The sequence below is a fragment of the Dendrobium catenatum genome, unplaced genomic scaffold (genome assembly GCF_001605985.2).
Source record: "Dendrobium catenatum unplaced genomic scaffold, ASM160598v2 fragScaff_scaffold_1521, whole genome shotgun sequence".
NCBI classification, from domain to species: Eukaryota; Viridiplantae; Streptophyta; class Magnoliopsida; order Asparagales; family Orchidaceae; genus Dendrobium; species Dendrobium catenatum.
The window spans coordinates 1,421,434-1,436,875 of record NW_021319983.1 but is presented as its reverse complement, the minus strand read 5'-3'; the positions used below and the strand labels follow the sequence as shown (position 1 = coordinate 1,436,875).

Below are 15,442 nucleotides of genomic sequence, written 5' to 3'. Positions count from 1 at the left end.
TACCACCCTTACCTATACCTGAGTGGAAATGGAAAGAAATTGCAATGAATTTTATGATTGGATTACCCAAGTCAAGGAAAATTTGAGATGCTATATAGGTAGTTATAAATAGATTAACCAAGTCAGCGCATTTCTTACCAATCAAATAGACATGTTCAGTGAAAAATTTGACAAAGATATATGTTGATAAATTGTGAGATTGTAATGAATTCCAAAATATATGGTATTTGATAGAGATGTCTGATTCACTTCTAGATTTTGTAAGAAAATTTAGAAAGCTGTGTACCAAATTAACTTTTAGTATATTATTTCATCCTCAGACAGATGAACAATCATAAAGAATAATTCAGATTTTGGAGGATTTATTATAGTAGTATGCTTTAGATTTCAGAGAAAATTAGGAGACACATATACCATTAATTGAATTTACATATAATAATAGTTTCCAGACTAGCATTGAAATGCACCGTATGAAGCTCTTTATGAAAGAAAGTATATAACACTCTTGTGTTAGGTGAAAACATGTGAAAGAAAAATAAATGGTACTAAACTGATAGATGATGCTACTAGTAAAATCAAATTGATCAAAGATAAACTAAAGGTAGTAAAAGATAGGCAATGAAAGTATTATGATGCAAAGCACATGCCAGTTGAATTTGAAGTAGGTGAATTTATTTTCCTTAAAGTCAGTCTAATGAAAGGCGCACAATGAATTGGAAAGATAGGAAAATTGAGCCTATAATTCATAGGACTATTTGAAATCATTAAAAGGATTGAAAATATGGCCTATAGATTGAGTATGTCAGTGCATATGCAAGGAATTCATAATGTGTTTCATATATTAGTACTTCAAAAGTATGTATCAGATGAGTCAAAGAGAATCTAGTCAAAATAAATTGACTTGTAGCCTAATTTGAAATATGATGAAGAACCTAAAAAAATACTAGAATATAATTTAAAACAATTGAGAAATTGGATAATATATTTCATAAAGATTTTGTGGAAGCATGAATTAGAAAGAGACGTCACCTTGGAGAAAGAATCAGAAATGAATGTTCAATATCCCCATATATTCAATTAAAGATGTGTTTTATTTTACTTGATTTAATTTTTAGGAAGAAATTTTTATAAGGAAGGGAAATTGTGAGAATTGGACCTAGCCGGTTTAATTGAACTGACCAATTTTTAAAATAGGGGGTCGCGACTCACAAGCAGAATGGAGTAGAGAGCTGGGCAGATTGAAATCGATCGTGGAAGGGTTTGGAGAGTTTGTTTCATTATTTTGAGCGAATGAACACGTTCGGGGATAAAATTTATCAACCTCTCTTAATTCCTTTCTCATTTCTATTGCTAAAGAAGTGGAAAGTTAGAAGGAAACCACAATGAATGAGAGGAATGATCGAGAGGAAGAAGGAAGAAGGTTTGTTGCCTTTTCTTTTTTCCATCTTTGTGTAAATCCTCCTATTTTACTTCATCTAAAACAAGAGATAATTTTATAAGGGAAAAAAAAGAGAGATTTGAAAGCGAGGATATAAATGAATACATGTTAAAGTATTATAAATGTTATAAATGAATATGATAGGATATGTATAAATGAATGAATGGAATGAAATGAAATAAAAAAAGAAAATGTATATCAAATGTTAAATGAATAGACATATATCAAAGGTTTATTCATATAAATGGAATGAAATGAATAGACATATATGTATTGTACTTTATACATGTTTAATTTTTATACATACAGAAGTTACCCACTGAGTTTATTTTATAAACTCATTTCATTAAACAATTATTTTCAAATAAGTCTCCAGAGAATTAAAAATAGCTGAAAGGGAATAATATGTCGGTGCAGCAAAAAAAATAAAAAATAAAAAATAAAAAAAAATAAAAAAACAAAAGAAATAAGAAAAATAAAAAATATATATAAGAAGGTGCAGCAGTGACGACAGGTAAATTATGATTGATGTAAATACCTAATTTTGACAAAGTGGTATGAATATATTTTATGGAATATTTTTGTAATATTGGCTCTTCCGTTGTATTGAGAAGTTTTATATTGGTTTGCTTATGAAAGGAATGAAATGTTGCTACCGTCCGATTTTTTTTCATTCCCGCCTCATTAATTTGAGTATCCAAGCCGGGTCATGACAATTGCTTTTTTTTTCATACAATTAAACAGCCACTAAATGCATAGTAAATATATGTATAGATCTACATATATTCCTTACAGTTGAGCTTTTGGGAATATTTATATGCATGCTTCTGCTCCCATTTTTCGAAATGAAAAAGAATTCTCATATAGTTAAGTAACGAAACTTTCAAAGCATTTCTTTCTTGCTATGAAAATATTCTCCACAAATGATATTCAATTTTAAATATTAAAATAGTACAAAATTTCCCAATAACATTAAATAATTAAATTGAATTATTTAGTTCTAAATCTTACTATTAAAAAATACTTTAATTTTATAATCTGAAAGAAAATTTCAACAATAGTTTTAATAATAAAAAACAGATGGCCTTAGAGTATTTCTTACAATTCCATTTGTTATTCTCCAATGCAAGCAGTTTTTTGGCTCTTAAAATAGACTTTAATAAGCTGTTGTTAGGAAAATTTACTTTAATATTTTATTTTATATTGCTGATAGGATGATAAATTATAGTTTTTTACATACTAATAATTATTATTATAATTACAATTATAATAATTAAGAGTTGATATTATTTAAACTATTTGAAATTTCAGAGGTTTTGCATAATATCACAATTTTATTTTAAATAATAAATATTAACAACGTCTTTTTATGTAATTTAAAATTTTAAAATATTTTATAAATAAATATCGAAGATTAATTATTAGACATAAATAGATAAAAAATATGGGATATCCCATAATTTCAAATTATTTCTTGCATCATTTAAATTTCAAAATACAAACTAATAGTTTCATATAATTTTATACTATAATCAAAGTTTTATTAACGGTCTGTTTATGACAGTTTTTTTTTTCCTTATTTTATTTTTTAAATAACAATCAATATTTCATTTAACTAGAATTTTATTGATGTTCTCTCATTATTTATAAAAAATATAAGTAAATAAAAGGCTTTTTTTACAACTAGAATAGTTAAATTATTTTTCATGCAATAACTTAGCAGTCAACTTAAGAAAAGTTACAGCAATCTCAAGCTTCATTTGGGGTGACTTTCTTACAACGTTTTAAAGCAAATTTTTAATCTAAAAAAATTATTAATCAGACTTTTTTTCTTACATAAGCATGACTAAGCTACTAACTTACCCAGATTAAACAAGTTAATCAATAGGCAACATGATTGCATTAGCATATAAATCCATTATTAAATGTCATTAAGCTCACTTCAATGAATAAGCTAAACATATTAGTAAAATTATGTATTATACTATTATAACTATTTTTAAATAAAATTAGTCAAATAAATTTTCAAATTCATGTATAAAATTTAAGAACTTCAATTATATATTTGGGTTTTAAAACTATAAGTATTCTATTACAAGAACCATATCTATCTCTCTCCTCTACTATGATCAATTTTTGCTCAGCTTGCCTTCTATTATAAAAAATTAGTGGGAGGCCTACATTCTACTTGACCATCTTTGGGAAGTTCTTTGGCATTTTTCCTACAGGTTTGCTGACATCGTTTTTTTTTTTAAAATATGTTTCTTTATAGTGATTTTACTCATTTGTACTTTTGTTTTAAAAAGTAAATTGAGTTTTTTTTTAATAAATGCTCAAAATAACTTTTAGGCAGTTTAAGTATTTTTAAAAATAATCGCAACTATTGGTCGTCACCAATGTCACTATTGTCACTGCTGACAATCACAACCAACTGTCAGCCCACAGCTGGTGACCACAACCTCTATAGACTCCGAGCAATAATCTCCGGCCACCGCTAATGATCACCTCATTTTTAGCCACCACAAATAACCACTATTGATCATATAAAGTAATTTATTTGATATTCAATAATAATAAAAATAGTTTATATTTTTTAAAAATACTGTTAAGAAACAAAATGAAAGATACAAAAAAAAAAAAATTATTTATCAAAACAGAAACAAAATAAATAAAATAAAATAGAAATCTAAAATGATCCCAAACAGCCCTAAGTGATCGTCTGTAGGTAGGTCTCTGGAGCTTCAGTGATGGGCTAAATGTTAGCTACTGGCCGCCTAGCTGGTCCCATTTGTAAGGTGAGAGAGTAAGCTATATTTGATTTGATTTTTTACTTAACACTAAAAAATGAATTGATGATTGAATGATTACAATCATGTTTGGTGAAATGTTCTCAGGACGGAGAAGATATAAATATAATAAGTGGTATTTTCATATTAAGGAGAAGATAATAAATAGAAATCTTAGAGTGAGGATTATGTTATATTTGATTTTTTTAAAACTTCTAGCTAAATATAAATTGATGGTCCGATGATTACAATCATGTTTGGCAAGGTTAGATAAATGGTATGCTCACATGACAGACAAGATTCGGATGATAGGTAGGCATTTCATGTACTGTAGAAGTGTTATGCATGTAAAAGCCATTTACCACTTCGAAATTTTATTTTAAAATATTTTATAAATAAGTATAGAAGATTAATTATTAGACAGATAGATAAAAAATCTGGGATATCCCATAATTTCAAATTATTTCTTGCATCATTTAAATTTCAAAATACAAACTAATACTTTCATATAATTTTATACTATAATCAAAGTTTTATTAACTGTCTGTTTATGACAGTTTTTTTTTCGTTATTTTATTTTTTAAATAACAATCATAATTTCATTTAACTAGAATTTTAATGATGTTCTCTCATTATTTATAAAAAATATATGAAAATAAAAGGCTTTTTTTACAACTAGAATAGTTAAATTATTTTTCATGCAATAACTTAGCAGTTAACTTATGAAAAGTTACAGCAATCTCAAGCTTCATTTGGGGTGACTTTCTTACAACGTTTTAAAGCAAATTTTTAATCTAAAAAAATTATTAATCAGACTTTTTTTCTTACATAAGCATGACTAAGCTACTAACTTACCCAGATTAAACAAGTTAATCAATAGGCAACATGATTGCATTAGCATATAAATCCATTATTAAATGTCATTAAGCTCACTTCAATGAATAAGCTAAACATATTAGTAAAATTATGTATTATACTATTATAACTATTTTTAAATAAAATTAGTCAAATAAATTTTCAAATTCATGTATAAAATTTAAGAACTTCAATTATATATTTGGGTTTTAAAACTATAAGTATTCTATTACAAGAACCATATCTATCTCTCTCCTCTACTATGATCAATTTTTGCTCAGCTTGCCTTCTATTATAAAAAATTAGTGGGAGGCCTACATTCTACTTGACCATCTTTGGGAAGTTCTTTGGCATTTTTCCTACAGGTTTGCTGACATCGTTTTTTTTTTAAAAATATGTTTCTTTATAGTGATTTTACTCATTTGTACTTTTGTTTTAAAAAGTAAATTGAGTTTTTTTTTAATAAATGCTCAAAATAACTTTTAGGCAGTTTAAGTATTTTTAAAAATAATCGCAACTATTGGTCGTCACCAATGTCACTATTGTCACTGCTGACAATCACAACCAACTGTCAGCCCACAGCTGGTGACCACAACCTCTATAGACTCCGAGCAATAATCTCCGGCCACCGCTAATGATCACCTCATTTTTAGCCACCACAAATAACCACTATTGATCATATAAAGTAATTTATTTGATATTCAATAATAATAAAAATAGTTTATATTTTTTAAAAATACTGTTAAGAAACAAAATGAAAGATACAAAAAAAAAAATTATTTATCAAAACAGAAACAAAATAAATAAAATAAAATAGAAATCTAAAATGATCCCAAACAGCCCTAAGTGATCGTCTGTAGGTAGGTCTCTGGAGCTTCAGTGATGGGCTAAATGTTAGCTACTGGCCGCCTAGCTGGTCCCATTTGTAAGGTGAGAGAGTAAGCTATATTTGATTTGATTTTTTACTTAACACTAAAAAATGAATTGATGATTGAATGATTACAATCATGTTTGGTGAAATGTTCTCAGGACGGAGAAGATATAAATATAATAAGTGGTATTTTCATATTAAGGAGAAGATAATAAATAGAAATCTTAGAGTGAGGATTATGTTATATTTGATTTTTTTAAAACTTCTAGCTAAATATAAATTGATGGTCCGATGATTACAATCATGTTTGGCAAGGTTAGATAAATGGTATGCTCACATGACAGACAAGATTCGGATGATAGGTAGGCATTTCATGTACTGTAGAAGTGTTATGCATGTAAAAGCCATTTACCACTTCGAAATTTTCATAGTGATGCACGGCTTCCAGAAAAATTTCTCAGTCGAGAGAAATTTTGGTGCTTAATAGCATGGTGTCGGTATATTAGACTAGTAGGGGCTCTGGAATTGTGTTAGGACTTTTAGTTTTAAACATCTTGGAGTATCAGATATCAACTGTCAGACTATGTGATTGTCCTACAGAAGCGATTGCATGATGTGGCTTACATTGTAGTTTCCTTTCACTCTCACTATGTGTTTCATGATATTCACCTCCTTTGCTTGTTTAAGTCATATGTTGTTGTATGAATATGACGGTTCTCTTACTTCTGAATCTGATGCATATAATTGTTCAAAATTACAGGGAGGAGACTGGATTTCGATTTATTTTTTTTCTGAAAGGAACTTATGGCTACACTTGGTGACATAGGTCTCGCTGCAACTATAAATATTCTAACTGCATTTGTTTTCCTGCTAGCATTTGCTGTACTACGTTTGCAGCCATACAATGATAGGGTTTACTTCCCTAAATGGTACATTAAAGGAGTAAGGAGCAGTCCTACGAATTCTGGCTCATTTGTACAGAAGTTTGTCAATTTAGACTTCAGATCATACATAACGTTCCTTCAATGGATTCCTGCTGCTCTCAAAATGCCTGAACCTGAGTTGATTGAACATGCTGGATTGGATTCTGCTGTTTATTTGAGGATATATCTATTAGGGTATGCCATTTTTTGCCTTTTTAAATCACTGAACATTTGGATTGATTCCTCGTCAATTTGTTAATTCAATTTAATTATGCTGTTTTACAGATAGTCAATCACTTTAATACGAAAAACTGTATGCTTACGTGAATTCAGATGGAATATTTAATTTTATGGCCAGTGGACAATTCTAGGGTTTCATAAAATGGTTCTACACGTAAAACTTTCAGCTACAGCTTTTCTTACTAACTGTTTCTTTTCAGTATTTAACAAAATAATTTTAAGGCACGTTTGGGCAAAGTTCATGTCTGCTTAATTGAAATTGCTATATTATATTTATAATATCTTACTTATATTATCCATATGTGCCTCAACTATATAAGTTTTATTTCTACTTCTTATTTCTATAAATGTCGTATTCTAATTATATTTCCCTTTTTCTGCTGATATCCTGTTTGACCTTCCTGTTACAGGCTTAAAATATTTGCTCCTATCTGCATATTGGCGTTTGCGATTTTGGTGCCTGTTAACTGGACAAATAATACTCTCGAGATAGAGGCTTCAAAGGAATCGGATTTGGAGTTCAGCACTATAGACAAGATATCTATATCAAATATCCCCACAGGATCAAATAAGTGAGCAAGCTAGTCATAACATTCCTTCAGCATGTTTTTTGTTTGCCATCTTTTGTGGATTTGGTTGGAGAAAATACTTTTTTTTTTTTTGTTTTAACACTTTCCCCGATCTTTTATAGTTTTAAATAGGCTATTATGATTAAAAGTGATTTATTTGATGTGATTTGTTAATGAATGAAGTCTTCAATGTTAGGTGACATCTTTACAGTACTAATCTGCCTGTTAATATATACCCTAACATCACACATCTCATTTAAATTACTTTATTGTAGTGTAGATCAACCAGTGGTGTTAACATCTGAATTAAAAGTACAAATTCAAACGTCCAAAGTGCATTATTACTTTCTCAATTGTTTTATTTTATGATGTCTAAATAGACTAAACTGGGAAGTAATGGAAATGGAATTAGCACTTTGGAATTCAAACACAAAAAAATGGTTCCTTCCTTTTTAGTAAATAAAATCAAAATAATTAATTTATTTCTTTTTAGTCTTTTTCACGTACCGTTACTTCAAACGTTCTCGGGATCCTCTTATGTTGCTTAGTTGCTTCGACTGCATCCATGCCCCGAGTGCAACATGTGTAAAAATCACATCAGAACTACCTGAAAGCACTGTGCATTCAACTTTGATAGCTTGCTTCTAGAGAATGTTCCAGCCAACTCCAGCATAATCCCTGGAATGATGGTGCACAGAAGATGCCATTTGAAATTAAGGCTTAAAAAACGCTTTAAAAAAGATGGTTTAGTTTTCAGTTTGGTTGCGCTGCACCTTTTTTTATTTTTTAACCGTGCTAATGAAAGCTTCAGAAAACATTAGTTAATATTAAAAAAATCCTGACTACAAGCTAATAATAAAGCGGTATTCTAACTTAGTTCTAAGCGTCAGCTTGTTTGTATAGCAAAGTAATTTGTTCTAACTTTTCTTGGTCTACGATGCTTCTATCCATATATTATTAAGAAGATATATAGCAAAAGTTAGATGTCAAACAAACAATTCAGATAAGATCATGATTTACAACAACTACAACATCATGCCTTTGTCCCACTACGTGGGGTCAGCTACATGAATCATTTTTCTCCATTGTGTCATGTTAAAAATCAAATTCTCGTTTAAATCTGATAAAGAAAGATCATTTCTAATATTTTCCATCCAAGTCTTTTTAGGTCTACCTTATCTTTCTTAACATAAGTCAAATCTAATACCTCTACTTTCCTAACCGGGATAAGATCATGATTTACCATAAAAAAAAATGAGAGGACTTGTCTTATGTAATGCCTTGATATTAGTCTTGAATGATTAACATTTAACAGGGCATTTGCCAGTTTTCGAACTCCGTAGTTGTCTAAAAGGATGTAATGCATGACATCATATATGAAACAAGTTATGGAAACTAAATTAATTGTTGTTGCCTTGATATGCAGTGCAAGTAAGTCCTGTATACTGTTTCTGGTTACCGGCCATGATTAGTCATCTAAATAACAAGGTCAAGTAAGGAATTTTCATGCCATACGTTAGCTAGTTTGTTGCAAAAGAGAAAAAGGTTTTCCACAACTTGAGGTCTTCTGCTTTTAAAAAAACAACCTTCTCATGTTAATCAAGTATGAAGAAAGTTGTGAAATCTTTCTTTAAGCTACACAACAAAATTACCAATTATAACCGCATGCTATACATTGCATAGGGCAGCATTGATTTTTCTTTTCCTTCTCAACTTTTTTCCTGTCATTATGATTTCTTACTAAAGTTTATACTCTGTTTCAGATTTTGGGCCCACTTGGTGATGGCATATACCTTTACCTTTTGGACTTGCTATGTGTTGTTCAAAGAATATGCAATAATTGCAAAATTGAGGTTGCATTTTCTTGCATCACAAAAACGCCGTCCAGATCAGTTCACAGTAAGCTTAATAGGCTAGTTATAAGATATCTTGTACATATACTTCAGACTTTTTTTAAGGTATAGAAATATATCCGATATTTTCATTAGGTGAGCTTAAAATCAGTATAAATATATGATGTAAAACCACATGCAAAGGAGTTTGTTTAAGAAATTTTAAGAATAGTTGACAATGAAATATCAATTAATAACTTATTGAAATAACAAGCAAATTCATCAAAGAACCTTAGTCTTCAACTAGCTTAGGCGAAGAAGTACACATAGATTAACCAAAACTCCTAGGTAACCAAAGATAGCAGCAATACCAAAAGCTATTAATCAACAATCCACAACTTAATAATGAGAATTTTCACCTTGGGGATGGATCACTCAACTACACTAGGCTTAGCGGAAGGTCTTTAGTATACCCAACGATGCCACGAGGACGGTAGCAAACCCAACTGCCTGGAACCCTAAAAAGGTTGACGGTGGCGAGGATGGCGGGAGTGATTGACTATCGATGCTCCAATCGTAGTTTGGAAGTCGACGGTCGATGACGCTTGCAAGCGTAGGGACAACTCGATCCAAATAATCCCCAACGGTGGTGTCGTCTTCAAATCCCACGTCGAAGAATGGAGATCGTAGGATATTGAGATTCCCGTCCGAGTTGAACACAAGTCCCCATTCAAGTTCTGGATCTGCCATGAATGCTTGAAGTTGTGAGAGAACTCCAATGAGGCGTATTTTGCTGAACGTAGTTTGACTGAGGTTCTGCAAGCTCGAAATGAGCCATTCATTACTTTCTCCGAAGAGGACATGATGCTCGGAACTGCAGACCATAATCGTCCTCTGTATGTTACTGCAGAGAGCGATAAGTTGATCATCAGTCGAATCCTAATCGATCCTGGATCCTCCGTGAATCTGATAAGCTTGAAAGCACTGAGATCCCTCTGCCTTGATGTGGAACACCTCGGGCCAGATAAGTTAATGGTGCATGGTTTCAACGAAAAAGGGCAGAAAACACTTGGATCATTCATGCTCCCTCTTGTATTTGGAGAGCTCCACACAGAAGCTAAATTCCATGTGATTCACGTGGATACTTCATTCAAGGCGCTACTAAGTCGTCCCTAGTTGCATGAATATGGCATTGTCCTATCAACATTATACCAGTGTATGAAGTATCTCAAAGATGGAGAAGAATTCAGGATCTCTGGTGACATTCAGCCTTTTACAGTTCATGAAGCAACAGTTTATAAAGATGCACGGTACTTCATGCCAAAGAAGCAAAAGTCTTCGAGCTCCCTCGAAGCTAAAACATCAAATTCGAAGACTACAAAGCGACTTGAACTGGAGGGTAAGAAAAAACAGGTGGGGAGAAAGAAGGCAGTACCGACTCTTCCTAAAGCGCCGACCATTCCAAAAGAAAAGAGATATGTACCTCATCTTGGGAGTGACACAGATGAGGACGACGTTACTCCTGTCTAATCTCGAAGAGTGTGCCAGTCAACAGATGAATGGAGTAGGCAGTTTGAATTTTCAAATGATGATTATGACTACGATTCTATTTATATGAACATGGTGCAGAATGTGTTCTCTAGAAGAATTGACAGCCTATCAATTTCAAATAGTGTATTCGTAGTCACGCGTGTTCCTTAACAACACTTCAAAGAAATCATTTCGCGTGAGGTGCATAAAGTTGAAGAACTCGTCACCCTCTATCTATCTCCCCGTAAAAATGGGATTGAGCCGAAGAATGTGCTATATTCTACGGGAGTTCGTGAAGAGGAGAATCATGACTGGGATTGCATGCTCCTCGACTCCGAGGAATTATTTCCTACAAGGCTACCTAGATTCAATACCAAAAATATTCAAAGAATGCTACGAAAATAAGTCAATATTCCTACCACCAAGCGACAACTTCGTACAAGTTTGGGCCTCTGGTATGGGAGGAGTCCGCGTCCGTTACGACAAAAGGATACAGACGCATATAAAGGTATTAGATTCATCAAAAGAAAATTCATCCGGAAAGAAACTTGTCAGGCAATCACATGCATGGAAATTGAATTCGAGAATGGTGGTGCCGAAGAGACATACGAGGCTGATGATTATGATGAGCAGCCCGTAGAGGTCGAGCCTGCACCAGAAGAGCTTGAAGATGGTGGACAGACAGCCACTATGGATGAACTAAAAGAAGTCAACTTGGGGACTGAAGAGGATCCTTGCCCAACCTTCATTAGTTCTCTCCTACCTGAAGAACAAATAGAAGAAATAAAAGAGCTCCTCTGTGAATTCAGTGACTGCTTTGCCTGGACATATGCTGAGATGCCCGGCTTATCCCCTGACGTAGCAGTTCACAGATTAGCAATCAAACTGGATGTAGCACCCGTCAAGCAAGCTCCAAGGAGAATGAGATTAGAGATTGAAGAACAAGTGATTGCTGAAACAAAGAAATTAATAGAGGCAGGCTTCATCCGAGAAGAAAAATATGCTGATTGGATCGCAAATATCGTCCCAATAAAGAAGAAAAACGGCCAGATTCGTATCTGTATTGACTTCAGGGACCTCAACAAGGCGTGCCCAAAAGATGATTTTCCACTCCCTGTATCCGAACTCCTGGTGGACAATACGTCCAACTACAACATGTTCTCCTTCATGGATGGATCGTCAGGATACAATCAAATCAAAATGGCGTCCGAAAATGAAAAGCATACATCGTTCAGGACACCCATCGAGATTTTCTGCTACACAGTCATGCCATTTGGCCTAAAGAATGCTGATGCCACCTACCAGCGGGCGATGACTCATATATTTGATGATTTGATACATCAGAAGGTCGAGTGTTATGTAGATGATCTTGTTATCAAAAGTATTGGCCTAAATGATCATTTAAAAGATCTCAGAATTGTATTTGAGAGAATCAGAAAGTTTGATCTGAAGATGAATCCTCTCAAATGTGCTTTTGGGGTCTCCTCCGGCAAATTCTTGGGGTACGTTGTTCTTCATCGAGGTATAGAGATCAACCCCAACAAAATTAAGGCGATCACGGAGATGCCACCACCAAGGAACCTTCGACAGCTTCGCTTGCTGCAAGGAAAACTGGCTTTCATTCGGAGATTTATATCAAATCTATCGGGTAGGTGCCAACCATTTTTAAAGCTAATGAAGAAAGATGTTCGTTTTAAATGGGATGTAGAATGTCAGGAGGCGTTTGATAGCATCAAGAGATATCTGCTGAATCCGCCCATCCTAGCAGCGCCGATTCCGGGGAAGCCTCTCATACTGTACACGACTGCACTGGAAGAGTCCCTCGGAGCACTATTGGCCCAGAATAATAAAGAATTAAAAGAAAATGCACTTTACTACATCAGTCGAAGGTTGATTGGAGCAGAAAGCCGTTATTCTCCTATTGAAAAGCATTGTTTGGCGCTGATTTTTGCAGTTCAGAAACTCCGCCACTATATGCTATCCCATAAAATCACCCTGATATCGAAGATCGATCCGCTGAAGTTCTTGATGACAAGACCAGTATTGACAGGTCGTCTAGCCAGGTGGGCAGTACTATTACTGCAGTTTGATATCATATATATGCCACAAAAGACGGTGAAAGGACAGGCCTTGGCAGATTTCCTCGCTGCACACCCAATCTCGGCCGATTCTCCACTAAATGATGATTTGCCCGATGAGCAGATTATGCAGGTCGAGGAGAATAAAAGGCTACCATTATGAGAAATGTACTTCGACGGGGCATCGTCGATTAGACCTGTCCGACCTCCAAATATTGCAAGAGCCCGAGCCGGCATCGGTCTCATTTTCGTAGCACCCGAGGGAGGCATAATGAGGTTCTCATTCAGTTTGACTGAACCTCGAACCAACAACGAAGCCGAATATGAAGCTCTATTAGTAGGGCTAGAGATTGCAATCGATGTCAGAATCCAACATCTCCAAATCTTTGGTGATTCTCAACTTGTAATAAATCAAGTACTTGGAATTTACAAGGTTGGTAAAGTTGAATTGGCCCACTATCACCGGCGAGCCCTCGAGCTTTTGAAGCAAGTACTAAATATTGAAATAGCTCGAATTCCTCGAGGACAGAATGCTAAAGCAGATTGTCTGGCTAAATTAGCCAAAGAAATGACGAACATCAATGAGGAGAGTCCTATATTCATCGGGGTTTACACTCGTAGGGTCTTGGAGCCCGCTTTATTACAATTTCCGAGGGCAGAAGGAATTCCAGATTCAAGCCAACAAGATAAAATTCCAGTTGACCCTCAACCTCTCCATCAAATCGTTAGGGAGAATTATCCAGAAGAATATCATATGGCCAAGAGACATAAAGCTAGTCAAGCTTCAGAATCGTGGTGGTATTGTTTAGATATTGAAGTCAAAAATGATTGGAGGCAGCCATTCATTGACTACTTCAAGGAAAATAAACTCCCGACAGAAAAGTCTATGGCCGCACAAATTCGAAAAAGGGCGTTGCGATACGCATTTGTCAATGATACGTTGTACAGACGAGCTTTTGATCAAATGTGGTTAAGTTGCCTGGGGACCAAGGAAGCTGATAATGTGGTAGCAGAAATCCACGAAGGGCTTTGTGGAGCACATCAGTCAGGTCCTAAGATGGCTGCTAAAATCAAAATGATGGGTTATTATTGGCCGACTATGGTCAGAGATTGTATTGACCACGCTAAGAGGTGCCACGAGTGTCAAATCCACGGTGATGTTATATATCAGCCTCCAAATCTGTTGCACCCGACAATAGCATCTTGGCCATTTGAATGCTGGGGCACTGATATAATCGGGCCAATAGATCCGCCGTCATCAGCGGGGCACCATTTCATTCTAGCAGCTACGGATTACTTTTCCAAGTGGGCAGAAGCAGCTCCATTCAAAGAGGTCACATAGGAGCATATGATCAATTTCTTTACCCACAATGTCGTCTACAGATTCTGTGTGCCACGCCGCATGATCTCGGACAACGGTACTGCTTTTAAAAGTACAAAAATCTATAAGTTCGTTGATCGACACAAAATCGATTGGCGATATTCATCCATATATAATCTAAGGGCAAATGGATTGGCAGAAGCCTTCAATAAGACGCTGGTAAAATTGTTAAAGAAGATCCTCACCAAGAATAAAAGAGAGTGACATACGAAGATGGAAGAAGCACTATGGGCATATCGTACAACTTACAAAACACCAACGAAAGCCACTCTTTATTCATTGGTGTTCGGTGTTGAAGCCGTATTACCATTGAAGATCGAACTACCGACACTTCGGGTAGCAATTCAGAATGATCTCACTCAAGAGCAAAATGCCCGCCTCATAATGGAAGAGCTCGACGAACTTGATGAACTCAGGTTACAAGCCCTACAAGCTAAGCTGGAGATTTATGAATGCCCACTGACAGCCTACAAGCGAAGAAAACAAAACTTGCATGGCACAACAGCTCACTTGCAAGAAGCAACGGGCGACCCTTAGTACAATGATAAAACCCACCTACAAGCAAAATATAGGTGGAATGTAGTCCACTTGCATGCAACAACAGACGACTTTTCAACGCCTTTTAACAGCACACTACAAAAGAACAAATCCAACGAAGCTTGTAACGCACAATAGCTCGCAAGGGACAACAAACGACCCATAATGCAATGTTATGATTCACCTGTAAGCAAAAGCAAGAAATCATTAGTAAAATCTACGGGGATACTGATGAATTGAGGCAGTAAACTTGAGAAGCTAGGCTGTCATACCATATGTTAGCTTACTTGCAAGCGACATATAGGAGGCTCCTGACGCACCGCACAATGTATCTGTCGGCAGAAATATACTCTCGCATGCTAAATATTAAAGAAAATGACAACTTGCAGAAGATGAAATGAA

The 15,442-nt window shown here is 34.3% G+C and overlaps 1 protein-coding gene across 1 annotated transcript in view; it reads left to right on the top strand.

The window, feature by feature from the left end:
* Nucleotides 1-6,033: 6,033 nt before the first annotated feature.
* LOC110111988 (calcium permeable stress-gated cation channel 1-like) overlaps nt 6,034-15,442 on the top strand; it is a 74,794-nt gene continuing 65,385 nt past the window's right edge. Inside the window, exons 1-3 of the mRNA XM_020844059.2 lie at nt 6,034-7,068; nt 7,524-7,685; nt 9,446-9,581. Coding sequence (XP_020699718.1) covers nt 6,755-7,068; nt 7,524-7,685; nt 9,446-9,581 — 612 coding nt within the window. The 5' untranslated portion in view covers nt 6,034-6,754. The remainder of the gene's footprint in view (nt 7,069-7,523; nt 7,686-9,445; nt 9,582-15,442) is intronic.